The 15,208-nt window shown below is 36.7% G+C and overlaps 3 protein-coding genes across 8 annotated transcripts; all 3 read right to left on the bottom strand.

Moving 5' to 3' along the window:
- Window positions 1–4,515: 4,515 nt before the first annotated feature.
- On the bottom strand, window positions 4,516–7,258 carry LOC140838464 (uncharacterized). Of its 2 annotated transcripts, XM_073204794.1 has the most exons (3): window positions 6,477–7,258; window positions 5,875–6,411; window positions 4,516–4,883 (listed from the first exon to the last, which is right to left on the bottom strand). In XM_073204794.1, the coding sequence occupies exons 1-3, from the start codon at window positions 7,248–7,250 to the stop codon at window positions 4,746–4,748; spliced, it is 1,449 nt and encodes a 482-aa protein (XP_073060895.1). In that variant the 5' UTR covers window positions 7,251–7,258; the 3' UTR covers window positions 4,516–4,745. The 2 variants fall into 2 exon arrangements, with proteins under 2 accessions (XP_073060895.1, XP_073060894.1); XM_073204793.1 differs by lacking the exon at window positions 4,516–4,883 and having other exon boundaries at window positions 5,694–6,411.
- A 398-nt stretch (window positions 7,259–7,656) lies between these two features.
- On the bottom strand, window positions 7,657–11,139 carry LOC140838465 (uncharacterized). Of its 2 annotated transcripts, XR_012119589.1 has the most exons (4): window positions 10,288–11,139; window positions 9,319–9,852; window positions 9,013–9,242; window positions 7,657–8,148 (listed from the first exon to the last, which is right to left on the bottom strand). XR_012119589.1 is itself a non-coding variant. In XM_073204796.1 (3 exons), exons 1-3 carry the CDS (start codon window positions 11,038–11,040, stop codon window positions 9,132–9,134), a joined length of 1,398 nt encoding a protein of 465 aa, XP_073060897.1. In that variant the 5' UTR covers window positions 11,041–11,139; the 3' UTR covers window positions 7,657–9,131. The 2 variants fall into 2 exon arrangements, 1 of the variants encoding a protein (XP_073060897.1); XM_073204796.1 differs by having other exon boundaries at window positions 7,657–9,242.
- A 673-nt stretch (window positions 11,140–11,812) lies between these two features.
- Window positions 11,813–15,065, bottom strand: LOC140838462 (putative zinc finger protein CONSTANS-LIKE 11). 4 transcript variants are annotated; one of them, XM_073204790.1, is made up of 7 exons: window positions 14,642–15,065; window positions 13,802–14,453; window positions 13,413–13,643; window positions 12,843–13,165; window positions 12,580–12,760; window positions 12,275–12,401; window positions 11,813–12,199 (listed from the first exon to the last, which is right to left on the bottom strand). In XM_073204790.1, exons 2-5 carry the CDS (start codon window positions 14,426–14,428, stop codon window positions 12,634–12,636), a joined length of 1,308 nt encoding a protein of 435 aa, XP_073060891.1. In that variant the 5' UTR covers window positions 14,429–14,453; window positions 14,642–15,065; the 3' UTR covers window positions 11,813–12,199; window positions 12,275–12,401; window positions 12,580–12,633. The 4 variants fall into 4 exon arrangements, with proteins under 4 accessions (XP_073060891.1, XP_073060890.1, XP_073060892.1 ...); XM_073204789.1 differs by having other exon boundaries at window positions 13,802–15,065; XM_073204791.1 differs by having other exon boundaries at window positions 11,813–12,191; window positions 13,802–15,065.
- Between the last annotated feature and the right edge of the window lie 143 nt (window positions 15,066–15,208).

Genomic DNA, 15,208 nt, shown 5'->3' with positions numbered 1-15,208 from the left:
TGTTTTTAGACAGAACGCTCTAAATTTCTCTAATAAAATTTAAACTGGATTTAAATATGGAAAAAATATATTAAAAAAACGAGAGGAAAAAAAAGATTATATTCGTGGCTTAAACCCAAAGCAAAATCTAATTGCTTGGGCCCAATATTACTACAATTCGATTTCGAGTTGAAAAAATCCATAAGGACAGTTTTAGTAAAAAGACGTCCAGTCCAAATCCGACCGATAGAAATTGGGCCAGAAATCCTGGCCAATCTAGGTTAGGGCTGACCGTAAATTCGGACTAGACCGTCGATCAAATTGATTCAGTGTCTTTCAAGCCCAACCCAGACTACTAACATACGGGGCATGAAGAGTTTTCTGAATTAAAAAATATATATTCGACTGGTTAATATATTTATCATATAGAACAATTTTGATCTGTCATGCATATTTATACGAGTATACACTCATTCGAATAAGTGAATATTGGCTCGTCTATGTTCACATAAATATGTACGGTAGATTTTCAACATATTAAAACTTTTATATAATATATATTGTGTAATATTTTAATTTTATCAACACATTACATGTAATTTCTTACATTTGACGATGGTGTCTTGCATAAGTATGTTTGAGAAAATGTATCTGATCAATTATATTTTTTGTAAAAAATAATTTTTTCAAATATATTTGAAATACATCGCAGAAATTTATTTTTTAATTTTTTAAAAATTTTGTTGACGAGTTTTAGATAACAAAATATCCATCTTGCGGCAAAAACTTGTGTGAGACGGTCTCACGGGTCATATTTGTGAGACAGATCTTTTATTTGGGTCACTCATGCAAAAATATTACTTTTTATGATAAGAGTATTACTTTTTATTGTGAATATGAGTAGGGTTGACCCGTCTCACAGATTATGATCCGTGAGACAATCTCACATGAGACTCGATAAGAATTATTTTTCCCATCTTGCTTAGCCTATATGTTTAAGATTAAATAATTTTTGCCGTTAATGGTGTTCACGTGACACAGTAAGAATTATTAGTATAGCAACCAACCAAAAATGCCAACGCAACCCCACCCAACTCGGTCGTCTCCTCCGTTTCCCTCCCAATATCCGTAGCACAATCTCACAGACTACGCACAGGCATGGGTCAAAAACCCCACCAAATAAGAAGATTCGAGAGCAACCAACTCATAATTAGCTATTCTTTACCCCGAAGTTTTACTTTTCTTGGCAACGAATTAGATTAAAGCTGAAAAAAGTGCAGCAGCTGAAGAGGAGAGAATCAGAGATGTGTTACGTTGGAAAAGCTACTAAGATCTTCATCTTCATAGTGACGGCTCTGGTGGTGACCGGACTTGTTTTGGGATTCGGATTGTTGCGGAATCACGCCATTCACGGCGGAAATTCTCATAAATGTACTGCTGAGTCTTGCCCACAAGCCGCACCTGTTGTTTTCCCTAATCCCACGCCCAACCCCACCGCTACTTACACTCCTAATCCCACCGCTAATACCACTCCCTACCCTCCGAACAATCCGAATCCAATATCCCCTCCGCCACCGTCCCCGACTGATAATCCAAGCCCTGTTCTCCCTGCAGATTCTCCTCCTCCGCCACCAGAACTCTATTCTCCTCCTCCGCCACCGGAATTCTATTCTCCTCCTCCGCCATTTACAATGCCACCGTCATTTCCACCGCCTCCGCCTACGGGGGGAGATTTTGGGGCTTCCCCGCCTGTGTTCAGTCCTCCTAGCCCAGTACCTCCAACCCCGGGTCCGGTGAGTAATTCTTAGTTCTTGTTTAACTATTTTTTTTTTAGTTTTTATTTTAGAATTTTGGGCTTCTTGTTTTATGGATATAATTATGTTGTCGGTCAATTTGTATATGAAAATTGGATTCTTTTCAAATTGTCACTGGCCATGTGTAAACGAATTTAATCAAGTAAAATATAACGAAAATTTGAAGCCAAATTCGGCTTAGACTAGTTTTATTCGAGTTCGAATTCAATTCGAATATCGAAAATTTTAAAATTTTTGGCTCGAATGCGTAACAAATTAAATATCGAGTTTAAGTTCGACTCGAAATATTCGAATATGTTATCGAACTATTACTCGAAAATAAATATTCGAAAGGCTCGAATTTATTTATTTAATATATAATTATATTATATTAATAAAACACTAAAACTAGGGAGAGGCTCGCAAATTACCGAACAGATTTGAATCCGATATAGGTTCGAAAAAAGTTCGAACATATTCGATTTCAACTCGAATTCGATAAAGTCGAATAAGAATCAAATATTTTTCGAACCAATTCGATTCATTTACCTCCGGCCTCTTGATTTTATAACGATGAATTCGTTGATGCCATTGAATACTTTGCTGTACTGCATGGTTTTTCTAGAAAAATAATAATGGATGCCAATTTTCATGAAATCGAATTATAAAATAGCTAATCTCGTAAGTTGTAACTTATTCCTGCTTACTTATTTTTGTACCTAGGGGTGTCAAAATACAACACGACCTGTCAACTCGACACGACCCAACATGAAAAAAAAACAAGTTCGGGTTGGTGTTTTTCGGGTTCGGGTTGGGTGGGTTCGGGTTAGTGCCAGGTTAGACTGATTTCAGGTTGGGTCGAGTTGGGTCGCAGGTTGACCCAAAAACCTTTTTTTTTAAAAAATATTACTTATATTTTTATATATTGTATGTTTGAACAAAATTTATTGTATATATTATTTTGTATATATTTTTTATTTTCTAACACTTGTTTATTTGGTTTAGTAAATATACTTTAATTTTTACGATTAAACTTTCAATTTATATCGGAAATTTTGTTATTATGTGTTTAAATTAAAATATTATTATTTTTATTTTTCAATTTATTTTCATTAATTTTTTTTAAAAATAAATAAAATTCGGGTTAGACGGGTTGAGTCATGTTAGACGGGTTCATGTTCGGGTTAGGGGTTTTCAGGTTGCTTCGGATTCGGGTTCGAGTTCGGGTTGAAAAAAATAAAAAAAATTCGTGGATGACCTGAAACCCGACCCACCCGACCCGATTGACACCCCTATTTGTACCCCCAGAATTTAGCCATTTTTCAAGTTGGGATATTAAAATCGAGAGCAGAAGGTGAAACAATCAAGTAGTTATGATAGAAAATTGAGATTTGTCATGTCGCGTTAAACATTATTAAACATAATTGTGTTTTGTTTTAAGTGAGAAAGGCAAGAGAATATTTGCACGAGCAAGTGATTTTTACATACTTTAATATATATCGAAAAATAAAATATCGTTGTGCTTTTTTCCCTTAAAAAAAAAACAAATTTTGTTACTTTAATATTGGAAAAATTGTGGAAAGAATGAAATTTGGAATGGAGTATATCCAAGGCGACTTTTTTGGGCAATATTACCTACATAATTGTTAAGTAGCTTGTGAATGAAGGCGTCGAACCAAAATTTAGTCGCCTTTTAAATGATGTTGGTGTGGTTAAGGATCATTATTGGGCTGAGGTATGATTAGTAAAACAAAAAAAAAAAAAAACACAATCTTGAAATTTTATTTTTCCATGCATTAAGTCGCTATATTTCCATTGAAATTTGATGGGTTCTGACTAGTTATTGGAAAACAGGAAGATTGAAAGCTCAAACTCTAAAAGTAAGTAGATTTGGGATTTTGAACTTTGTAGAGTGGGGGAGGGACACGAAAAGATGGGCATTGGGGTCACAAATACAATGGGGATGAATCTATTAGTAGAAGAAAATTGTTCTTGCTTTCAGCTTATATACACACATATATGGGTTTTAATCTTGCGGGATAAATGATATATTTAGGCAAAAATTTGTATGGGACGATCTCACGGGTCGTATTTTGTGATATGATATTTTATTTGACTTATTCATGAAAAAATATTACTTTTTTTGCTAATAATATTACTTTTTATTGTGAATATCGATAGGATTGAACCATCTCACAGATAAAGATATGTTAGACAATCTTACAAGAGACTTAATCTATATTTTAGTATAGATCCGAACAAGAGAGTGATGAGTCACAATATATTTTAATGGATATATGAAATGCCAGCGGCCTGTTTGTTAGTGGGAAGCAAGAATGAACGAGTGATAACTTATAGTGGGCTTAATGGGCTTAAAAGTGTAATGGATCATTTGAGTGGAAAAGTAGCCCAAATCTTCTATTTCAGAATGGATAACTTATAGAAGCCTAAAATGTAGTTTTCAAGGTTCAAACTTTGATTAATATTTTTTTAATGAATAAATTTCCAATTAAATACCACTTTTGTAGACAAAAAATAAAATAAAAATTAAGTGGTCGGTAATATTACAATTTTCCTACATTGTAAATCTTGCGGGATTTACGATACGGAAAGTTTTCAAAATGTAATCATGATGAGCAAATGCAAAGGGCATTCATATTTTGTACATAAAGATTACGATGAAATTTACTAGGCCAAGCCACATGCAGGAGCAGGATACATGTTACATGAGTAGAACACAATATATTCTCAAGAGGTGATATTTATGCAATTAATTATCGGTATCGGCCTAACTCTCGACGCGATTATCTTCGAACTATTACCAACAACTATAACACTTGATATTAATACATGTTTACCAAATCTTGCGCATATGTTTCATGGTGTTTAATTATAACGTGTACAAAAAAATATTTCAAATCCTAGTGAACACATATACCTGGTCTTACTTTAAGAAACTGATAAGTGCTACGACTAAGAATGCATGTAAATTATCTCTTCATTACCGCATTCTCTGATGCTAATTTCCATCACTTTCGAAGAAGAAGAAGAAGAAGAGGAAGAAGAAGTAGAAGGCATCACATCACAACAATGTCTTCTTGGCGCGTGCAGCTGACAGTAAGACCAAGACAGAATCATGGCATGAAAAGAATTATAACCATTTGCACCCATAAAACTAATCGTCTAGAATTATCATAAATAATAATTTTTTTTGTTTCATTTACATGGATAGAATTTCATGCATCTTTGCAATAAAATTGTTTTTTTTTAAAAAAACAAAACCATTTCAATAGCACATCGATACGATGAATATATATCAATCTCACCAATTCTTTTAACGTAATTTTCGAAAATTTAGTTTTACAAACAGTTTCAAACGTTCAAGAGATTAAGCTAGTCAGTCATGTGGATACACGCACATATATTATATGACAAAAATTTATGTGAAACAGGCTCACGAATTGTATTTTGTGAGACATATATCTTATTTAGGTAATCCATGAAAAAATAATACTTTTTATGCTAAGAATATTACTTTTTATTATAAATATCAACAAAGTTGATCTGTCTCATATATAAAGATTCGTGAGACTGTCTCATAAGAGACCTATTTATATATAAAAAGGTGTCATGATGTTTTTTTTTAAATATTAGCAATACCCTCTTAAAATTATGAAAATGCTTTATTTATTTAATAAAAATATTATAAAAACCTATTTTAGTAAATTTATGTATTCTTTATCATCATCATATCAACTTTCGAAAATATTAAAACTACTAAAATGTTTTCTTTAAACTTTATCCAAACTTTTGAATTTTTAAATTAAATGTTTATATAATTCTTAACACAAAAAATCATTATACGAATCATTATTAAATTAGAAACAAGTTAATATAAAAAATCACAACACGTGCAAACGGTCGTTAGTATACATTAAAGAAGAAAGAAAGACATATTAAAATAAGAAAAGTGATATTTTGAGTCATATATTTTTTCGTTCAAAAAATGGAAATTGGATGAAGGCCTGACATATATAGATACTAAATAATCAATTATCTGTAATGAATTGTTCACCAATGAAACCGAGCATCCAGTTTTTACCTGTTTGTAATCCAGCTCCATTTTCTGGGAGAAAACCATCACTTGTTCAAGCTTCCTGGGAGAACCCGTGTCGAATGCGCAGTTTTCGGAACCATACATTCTTCTGTAGCTACTCCTCACTCTATCTCCGCTCAACCACACCTTATCCAAGAAAAAGACAGGCGGCCTGCGACATGGATCTGCCTCTAGCCCCGCTGTGTCCACCCCATACAAATTGTTTACCCCGCCGCCCTTTCTCCACGGGACATAAGTCTCCTGTGTGCGCAGTGCGTCATGCAAGTTTACATTGTGTGGGAAGATTTGAATAGCGTAGCCCCAGGAGATGGAGATTGTCCATGAAAACCAACGATCGTAGCAGACGGTCTGTTGCAGAATTCTCTGCGAATCGATGGTTACTGCTTGGAACAAGTGGTGCAGGGAGTTTATTGTGGTCATGTTAGGGAAGATTGGATCTGTGGCGTCTAAGTGATGGAGGGAGACGAGCGGGCTGAGCGGGTGGGAGGCAAGGAACCCGAACATGTTCCCTCGAACATCAATCTGTGAATTGAGTTTCATGTAAGAAGAAGAATTTATATTTGCAAAATTTTTATGCAAATTAATACCTGATGGAATCCAGGCTCGTGCGTTAAGGCAACACCAAGTTCTGTGACGCAGGCATGAATCCTACCATCACTTCCATACAGATGCGGATACCTTTCCAGGCAGGGATCAAAGATCTTAGCCAGCACCTTCGCCAAGGGATAACTAATAGCAAAACCGGCTCCGCCAAAAGCCATTTCGTACGAAAACAGCTTGTTCTGACCAAAGCTTTCAGAATTCGTGCCAATATAATACCACAAACCATGATCATACTTGGACAGAATCTTTACAAGATTCTCAGGGAAAAAAACGGTGTCATCGTCTCCAAACACGAACCATCTCACATTTGAATGGTTAAGGGCAAAAGTTTCAGACACAACCCGTGCGACACGAATGGCAGATCGGAGACCATTCCGGTACGTATAGCGGAATGGGGTTGTATCTCCTGAAACGCATATGGGAGGAAGATCAGAACTTGTGTTACTTGGTGGAATATTTTCTTCCAGGAAAACACAACCCTTCATTTCTTGAGGTCTCCACCAGATTTTGACATAGTTTTTTCGATCAATCCAGGATTTCTGGTTCGAGGCTATGCCAAAGACAAGATGTTCGAGGGACATTGGTGAGGAGACGTCATTTTGTGAAGTGGAGAAACGGATATTTTCAGTAGGGGTGCTGATAAAATTATAAAAGATGTATAATATAGCACATAGAGAACACGAAGTTATGAGTAATACTAGACGAATTGATATTTTGGATTTGGATTTGGATTTGGAGGGTGCTTTAAAAAACTGCATCTCTCTCTGTATAGAAGGCAGCAAGCAACAGCGCCTTCGAAGATGTCGAAATAGAATTCCCAAATTTGAGGTCTTCTTGCTCAATTTTTGGGTTCTTTCTTAAAATTTGGTAGCTTATTCTTTTACCCAAAATCATCGGCCTAACTAAGGATGCCAGACTTCTGACATCTTTCTCCCCGAGAAAATTAGATGCATTTCACGTGTTAACTTGAGTATTAATTAAGGAAAAAGAAGGTAACTATCAAATTTATCCCATAGATGTCAAAAGGTGGATCAGCTATATTCATAATTTTATATCATATAAGGAGAGAGCGATTTATTGGGAATATTGTGAATGCCAATCCCAATACCTCGTAACAAAATAATGAATACACATGCTAGATCATAAACAGAATAAGAAGTCAGAGGTTTTAGAGTAAATGACACACGAAAGTAAATAAATATATCACATAACGTGCAGTAAAGCGCAAGTTTTGGTCTATGCCTTGTTGAAGGCTGGCGAACCATAATATATGAATAAATAAGATAAAATAAAATTTACATGTATTCGGGGAAGAAATAAGTGTTAAACCTACAAGTACAAGGGCCAAAGTAAATTTTTCGAAAACCTCTGCGAGCTAGCAGAAACAACATCAAGCCAATTGCAAGAACTCAAAAAAGATTCTTCCTAAAAGATATTCAAACGGCATTTTTCCAGCTTCAAAAACCTGTCCCAGGGCTACCTTGGTGAGATTGATCTTCCTATGTTAGGCTCCACCACATCTGCCTCTTGCCTTCTTCGGAAATTATCGTGCTTCCGGCGTCTGTCGGTTAGTTGGATGATTCAGATTTAAGCTAATGGTCTCTCTCTTTTGTAGAGATTCCAGCTTCCAAACAATAGATTTCCTGTATGTGTAATCTACAATAACATAAAATTCTAAGATGTCAACCAGTGGATACTCGCAATGACCAGTTTGAGCAAATGAAAATGGATCAGATCAGATCAGATCGAAATTCGTGTTGATCCTATCAGAAAATGCTCATCTAGATGTTTCGATGGACCAATTGGTAATTAGGACTAAGGAGAGGCTGCTTGCAAAGCCAAAAAAGTTGAACTCAGCAAAAGCCAAAATCTAAAACAAATTTGTCACGCCATGAGATTTTATCAAACAAAGAATGATGCCAACAGATAAGAGAACACTATCAATGAACTCCTAAGACAATCCAATGTATATTAACTACCACTATCCCATTTTAAGCATCACATATCAGTTCATACTTTCCTTAATTTTCTATCATGTAACTGCACACCTTTCTTGCACACGAACACAACTCAGTAATTAATATCTTATTCCACACACACACACACACACACACGGCACACCCACCCAATATTGGAATATATATTTTAAGGCTCTAACTAGTTGGATAAGCGAAATAAACATTCAACAGAGTGGAGGAGAGAGATAAATTTCAAATCTAAGAAAATGCAATCATGCAAGATGAATTTGATTTTTCAAACCATGGTTGAAAAAAGCGTGTCAAAGAGGAAAAAAATTTTAAATAGAAAAATATTTGAGTTAAGAAAACGAAAATAATAAAAAGACAATTACAACTAGAAGCTAGGGAAGAAATCCATATCATGTAATCCAATCTCGTAATAAATGTTTTGGATGATTTAACACTGGGAATTTGTTGCGCAAAAGATTTATTTCCTCCCATCCTCCCAAGAACTTAATGACATGATTTTATATAAATTAATTCTACTCAAATATTTGCTTACTTGATGAATGCTGAAAAGCACAGTTCCCTGTAAAATTGTTAGCATGGCATGGTCGACACATCCGGAGTATGATTCTTGCCAAAAGACCCCATAACATGAAGCAGCCTTCTGTGATAAATTTATCCCCGCATAGAAATCAGTTCATGAGTTCCACAGTTTCTGATTTGGATAAACATCGTTCCATCAAAAGATACCGAAATATCACAGCAGTGACGACGAGGCGCCTTCATCTGCAATAGAAGGAAAATTAAATGAATCATAACGAAGCTATGTCAAAAAAATTGTGACGGATACCAAATTTAATACCTGTTCAATATCAAAGTTTTGCTTGACCGAGAAAACACTAATAACTTTCAAGTTCTTGATCGTTTTTCTTCTAACACACTTTCCATCATCATGCCTCGTGTAGTTCGTCAAGATCCCAGCGCTATCAGAAACTACATTATTTAGAAAAAAGACGACAGGTCTTTCGCAAGGATCACTCGGGAATTCTCTTGTGTTAAACATAAAATGGCTTGAAGCCACATCTCTGCCTCTCTTCCAAGGTCTAAAAGTTCTCTGAAGCGAGAGAACTTCCGGAAGAAGCATATTTTCCTCGTACAATTGAATAGCATAACCCCATGAAATTGAAACTGTGAGTTCATTGGTACGATCATAGCAAACAGTTTGCTGCAATATCCTAGCTGGATCAAAATGTGCAGCTTTGAACAGATGTTCCAAAGAATGAATTCTGCTCATGCCAGGAAAGATTGGTTCCACAGCATCTATGTGATGAAGCGAAGCAACAAGTGATAATGGATGTGAAGAAAGCATCCCAAACAAATCTCCTCGAATGTCAACCTAAAGATTAATAGACAACTGAAATAAAGGACAAATCACGGAATAGAAGCTGATTCTGACTGAATATCTAAACTTCTTAACCCAACAAAGTAAGTGAATAAATGGCCAAAAAAATGCTAAAATCTGATCTGCTCGTTAGCAAATACATACCACTGTGAATCTAAGATACTTATAAATAAAGGAAAATGATGAATACAAGACATGTGTGGAACAGTGCTAGGCATAATTGTTTACGATAATTACTTGAGAATGTACATAACATAAACCCAATTTATCAAGTAAGATTGCAAATAACAAAAGAACAATAAAAAGGGCAACTAAGTATTAAGAACATATTTATGATATATGGCATATAAATTTCATCGCACCAACATAACGCTCCGAGACAAAAAATTACTACGCGATAATGGGAAATGACATCAAGAAACATCACACCTGATGGAAGCCGGGTTCAACTGTTAACCGGACACCGAGCTCAGATACGCAGGCGAAAATCCGAGCATCGCTTCCATACAAATGGGGATACCTATTAAGGCAAGAATCTAGAACCCGATGCATTGCCTGAACTAAAGGTGCACTAATAGCATAACCGCCGCCGCCAAACGCCATGTCAAAGGAAAACTTCTGGTTCTGCTCGTAAATCTCAGAGCTACAACCAATGTAGTACCACCTACTATGATCATACTTGGACAAGATTTTCACTAAATTGTCAGTGAAAAACACTGTGTCATCATCCCCAAAAACGTACCAGGAAATGTCGGGAATGTTGAGAGCAAAAGCGTCTTTCACAATGCGGGCGATGCGGTGGCCGGCAGTGAGGTAGGAGGAGTTCTGGGGGATGATAATCGGAGGCAGTGTAGGAAAGGAGGAGGGATTGGGTACGGGGTGGTCTAGGAAAAGGAAGGTGTTATTGAGGTGGGAGATAGGGTTGTGCCACATCTGGACGTAAGCAGCACGGGAGGCGAAAGAGGAAGCAGATGAGGCTATCGAGAATAGTAGGTTCTTGACGGTGATCTGGGGAGGATACGGCGGTGACGGTTGGGTTTCGGTGCCTTCGAAGGCGGTATCCGGTGGTTGAACGTGGAGGTGGTGGAGATAGAGGAGGAGGGAGATGGAGAGGGCGGCGGAGAGGAGGAGGAGGGAATCCTTGACGCGCGATGCTGTAAAGGGTCTCGAAATTATGGGCATTTCTCGAATCCGGCACGCAGAAAACACACAGTGAGTGTGGGTAAATGGAGAAAGACGAGGAATCCACAGAAGCAAATCGAGATGTTGGAATTGCTGTGGTTGGTTCCGGCACAAACGAAAAAAATTAAGCGTTAAATTGCATTTCGCCCCCTTACCTATGTTTTCTTTTCATTCGACCTCTTAAAAATTAAAATATTAATTAGGTAATTTCTCATTTTTCAAGACATCGATTGGTTCGTACGTTTGGTTCGTGTGATAGGATATGTAAATGATATATAATAAGAGTAATTATAAAATAAAAAAATATGAATAAATAACACATTATGATAAATTATATAATGTTTGACATGATTTGAACTTGCTTGATTATTTTTGTTAATTATAGTCTCACGGGTCGTATTTTTGAGACTGATCTTTTATTTGGGTCACCCATGAAAAAGTATTATCTTTTATACTAAGAGTATTACTTTTTATTGTAAATATGGGTAGGATTGACTCGTCTCACAGATTATGATCCGTGAGACGGTCTCACGTCAGAATCACTCATTTCCATATTACCTATGGCCAACTTTAACTACCCCTCTTTTATAATACAAATTGCCACACTACCCTTATTCTATAAATTAATTATAAACTCAAAAATTATAATTACGAAAAATGGCGAAAAATCAATCGTACAAATACACAACACGCACACAGCCACGACAGTGTGTATAATTTATAATAGGTACGCAGCAAGTATATGTTAGGGCTTGACATGAAAGACAAATGCTCAAACCAATATTTCTTGGTCATATATTATTGTTTTGTAATAATATCGTGTGTGGTTTATACAGTTTTCTTGTAAATTTAAACAAAAAATGGATCCATCTAAACTGGGATACCCTTTTTCTACATTCCAAAAATAGAAACTCTACGGTGAAACAACCAAAATTCATTGGCTGATCTCGATCACATAAACAAGTCTTAGATCTGTTCAGATTTATTACACACAGCTTTATATCTAAACTGGTTGGACCATAATCAAGAACAGGTGTTTGATCAATACTGAAGCGGACGTGTATATTAGGTAGGAACCACAATATCACTTGAGAAGATCTTTCGGCAAAGAGTTGTCAGGAAAAATACTCTTGTCTCCTGAAAGTGGAAACCTTCAAGACTGGAGATGACGGAGATTACGCTAACAAAATATCGATATGCTTTCATGAATTATAATCAAAGTGTGTAGTAGTACCTATCAGAATGATTATATTGAGGCTAAGGGATGTCTCAAGAAAAGAATGCGCGGTGGAACTTAGATCTATCTACGTCTTGATGAAATGAAACATGTTTTCATAGGTTCAGCTGCACCCTGCAAGTTCCTGTCAGCAGAAATATGTCAAAGAAATATATTAAGATGAAGGGTTGTGTCTGAAGTAAACTAGAACTTGGGGGATTGGCGTATAACTAACATCAAATAATTGTTGCAATATTATTTTTGATCTTATTGTTTAGATTACGAAGTCTGAGAATTAGAGAAGGGTAATGTATGATATATACCTCTACGGAAAGAAAATGCATCTACTAAGGCAGGGAGAAATTCGGTGACTTAGATTAACAATCACTTGGTCCAGCAGGGTCCAAGTGAAAAGCTTCACCAGACTTGACGAATCTACCTTTAACACGCCTTCTTGTATCGGCTCTCGCTTTACGAGAAGCATATCTTATCTGTTTTCCGAACCTACATTCCGATGCATATTCAATAATATAGCACAATGCATTAGAAAGACAAAATTGAAATGACCATAGAAGCACGCACTTACGTTCTTGTCTTCTTCTTTTCATTGTATCTCATCTTGGCTTTATCCCTCGCCTGTGGACAACTTGGTTCGAAATTAGAATCCCAAGGGGATTCACCGGTCAGAAATAAAGTCGATAACCCACAGTCTTGATAATCAGCTGCGCTACTTTCCCCGGTTATGTTAGACAAAGATAGCGACATGCTTGAAGGGACTCCTCCACTTGCAAAACCATGGCAGAGATTTGAATTCATAAACATGCAATTAGAATTGCTATTCATCGCAGGGATCAAATTAGTCGAAGTGGTTGGAAAACACAAGCCCTCTTGTTGTACGGACGAGGATGCCTAAACATAACATAGGATGCATTATTTGCAGCATCAAGAAAAGAAATGCATGCATGCTTACATGTGTGGACCTAAGCACTTCCTTTATGGTTGGTAGTAGTGGTCGGACTGTATCAGCAGTCGCACGGGACAGCAGGATAATTCTTGGCCCCAACAATATTTATATGACATATTATAGTACGACGAGTTAACATTTAAAGTAAACGATAAGACAAATATAAAGAGAGACAAAGGTTATAGGCAGAACCTCCAAAGTGCTGTCGATATGTGTGGTATTGGATCCAGTGACCGACAAGTTTTTCTCCATCAACAAGCCACCACATGTTCCTCCGTCAGATATCTCTATTGTCTGGTTTTGCAAATTCTCTAACACTTCGTACCCACTCTCGAAGTTTAGGGCAATTTCATCCATGTCAATACTGTCACGTATATCATCACTTTCATGAAGCCCGAGATCCTTGATACTTTCAACACACCCCTGGTATATAAAGCCAAGTCGAAGTCAAAGCTAATTTTGCACAGAATTAATATCGAGTCCTAAGTTATAAAGCTTTAGTCCAAGAAACTACACGCATTTCAAAATCTTGTCCGTGAATTTTAGATTGCTTCCAATTTATTACTTAGGATTTGGATCACCTTTTGCAGGGTGGTTGCTTGAGAGAAGAAAGGTGTTTGATCTCTGTTCGATGATGCATGTTTCTGATTCCAAACTTGTGAGGACATAAAGTTAGGCAGAAGTATAGGTGGTATTGGCGGTGGAAACGCCCATGAATCGAACTTGACACAAGAGGCAATCTCGTTCAGCCTATTCGCCACCATTCCTCCACCACCACCACCACCACCAGAAGACGATGATCCTCCAATTTCAATCTTTCCATCAACTATTACAATCCCCTCAAGCGATTTACTAGAATCGAGAACGGGTGACCAAATCCTGGAGAACTCGACAGGAGAAGGGCATCCACTGTAAAAGTTCAACTTGAGGCGATCATGCCCCGGGCCAGAGCAGCCACCACCACCGACACCGACACGACAGCCATTGTCACAGGCCTGGCAAAAACAAAGCTCCTCGTTGAGGCACCGCAAGATCGCAGCCTGTGAATAACACTTGTCACAAATGAGGGATCGGAGATGCCTTCTTGACAAACAATTTGCTGAGTGAACACATCCATCACACTGCAAGCACAGCCGGGCAGCATCCGGTTTGCAATACACTACTGCCCTCACCACCCCACAGAAGTCGCACACAGGCTGACCCGCCATCTTTACCAATATCTATTGCTTTCCACTAAGACAATGCATCATTAAATCACTATACAATTTTATTTTTAATCAAGAAACAGCTGGGATCATGAACCGGAAAAAGGCAGAAACTAAATCATCAAACGAATTTTAAACATAAAAGCGGGAATCCCACTAATCTTATTCGCAAATAAAAAGAAGGCACTGAAACAAGTTAAATGGACCATCACTAACCAACATCCAATGAATGATCATAACCCATTGATGGAAACAATGCAGATAACTGATTCCAATGGATAAAAACTTCTATTATTTTTGATTTGACAAGAATGCATTTTATATTTGAACAGAAAACAGGGAACATATAAAGATTTATAGGTTGATGATGAACTGGTGCATATTTATCCACGTGCTTCCGAGGATCTGGTTTACAGCAACGTGGAGAAATGTGGGTTCTGACAACAGATTTGATTGCTGATCTGGAAAATGTTTGAAGAAAGAAAAAACTGAGCTTGAGACTCGCTCAATATATGCTGAGGTGTGGGATTATCCTGGCCACAACTTTGCTGTGGAATCATCCTAACTTCTGTATGGATCTACTCCTCGTATTATAGTAAGAAAAACATCTGAAGTGTATACTTGACGGACATGGCTTAGGATTTGATTTCATTTCCGTGTAACTATTACCATTAAACATATATAAAGCGATTTGGAGTTGATATTGCAATTTTATTTTTAATCATAAATCTTTTAAGACATTAATTATAGGTTATTTCGAGGAATCATCATATAATAATTAAC

This window comes from Primulina eburnea, chromosome 8 (genome assembly GCF_022965805.1).
Source record: "Primulina eburnea isolate SZY01 chromosome 8, ASM2296580v1, whole genome shotgun sequence".
In the NCBI taxonomy this organism is placed as follows: Eukaryota; Viridiplantae; Streptophyta; class Magnoliopsida; order Lamiales; family Gesneriaceae; genus Primulina; species Primulina eburnea.
The sequence above is the reverse complement of the archived record's forward strand: the minus strand, read 5'-3'. Positions and strand labels throughout refer to the sequence as shown.

Excerpts from the sequence above, each read along its gene's own strand:
- LOC140838464 (XM_073204793.1), bottom strand. The coding sequence starts at position 7,250 with ATGCAGTTTTTTAAAGCACCCTCCAAATCCAAATCCAAATCCAAAATA. Across the intron at positions 6,412-6,476 it reads ACGAGCCTGGATTCCATCAG|ATTGATGTTCGAGGGAACAT; the intron begins GTATTAATTTGC and ends CTCAATTCACAG.
- LOC140838465 (XM_073204796.1), bottom strand. The coding sequence starts at position 11,040 with ATGCCCATAATTTCGAGACCCTTTACAGCATCGCGCGTCAAGGATTCC. Across the intron at positions 9,853-10,287 it reads TTGAACCCGGCTTCCATCAG|GTTGACATTCGAGGAGATTT; the intron begins GTGTGATGTTTC and ends ATTAATCTTTAG. Across the intron at positions 9,243-9,318 it reads AAAACTTTGATATTGAACAG|ATGAAGGCGCCTCGTCGTCA; the intron begins GTATTAAATTTG and ends CTTCTATTGCAG.
- LOC140838462 (XM_073204789.1), bottom strand. The coding sequence starts at position 14,428 with ATGGCGGGTCAGCCTGTGTGCGACTTCTGTGGGGTGGTGAGGGCAGTA. Across the intron at positions 13,644-13,801 it reads AAGCAACCACCCTGCAAAAG|GGGTGTGTTGAAAGTATCAA; the intron begins GTGATCCAAATC and ends TTTATATACCAG. Across the intron at positions 13,166-13,412 it reads ATATCGACAGCACTTTGGAG|GCATCCTCGTCCGTACAACA; the intron begins GTTCTGCCTATA and ends TGTTATGTTTAG.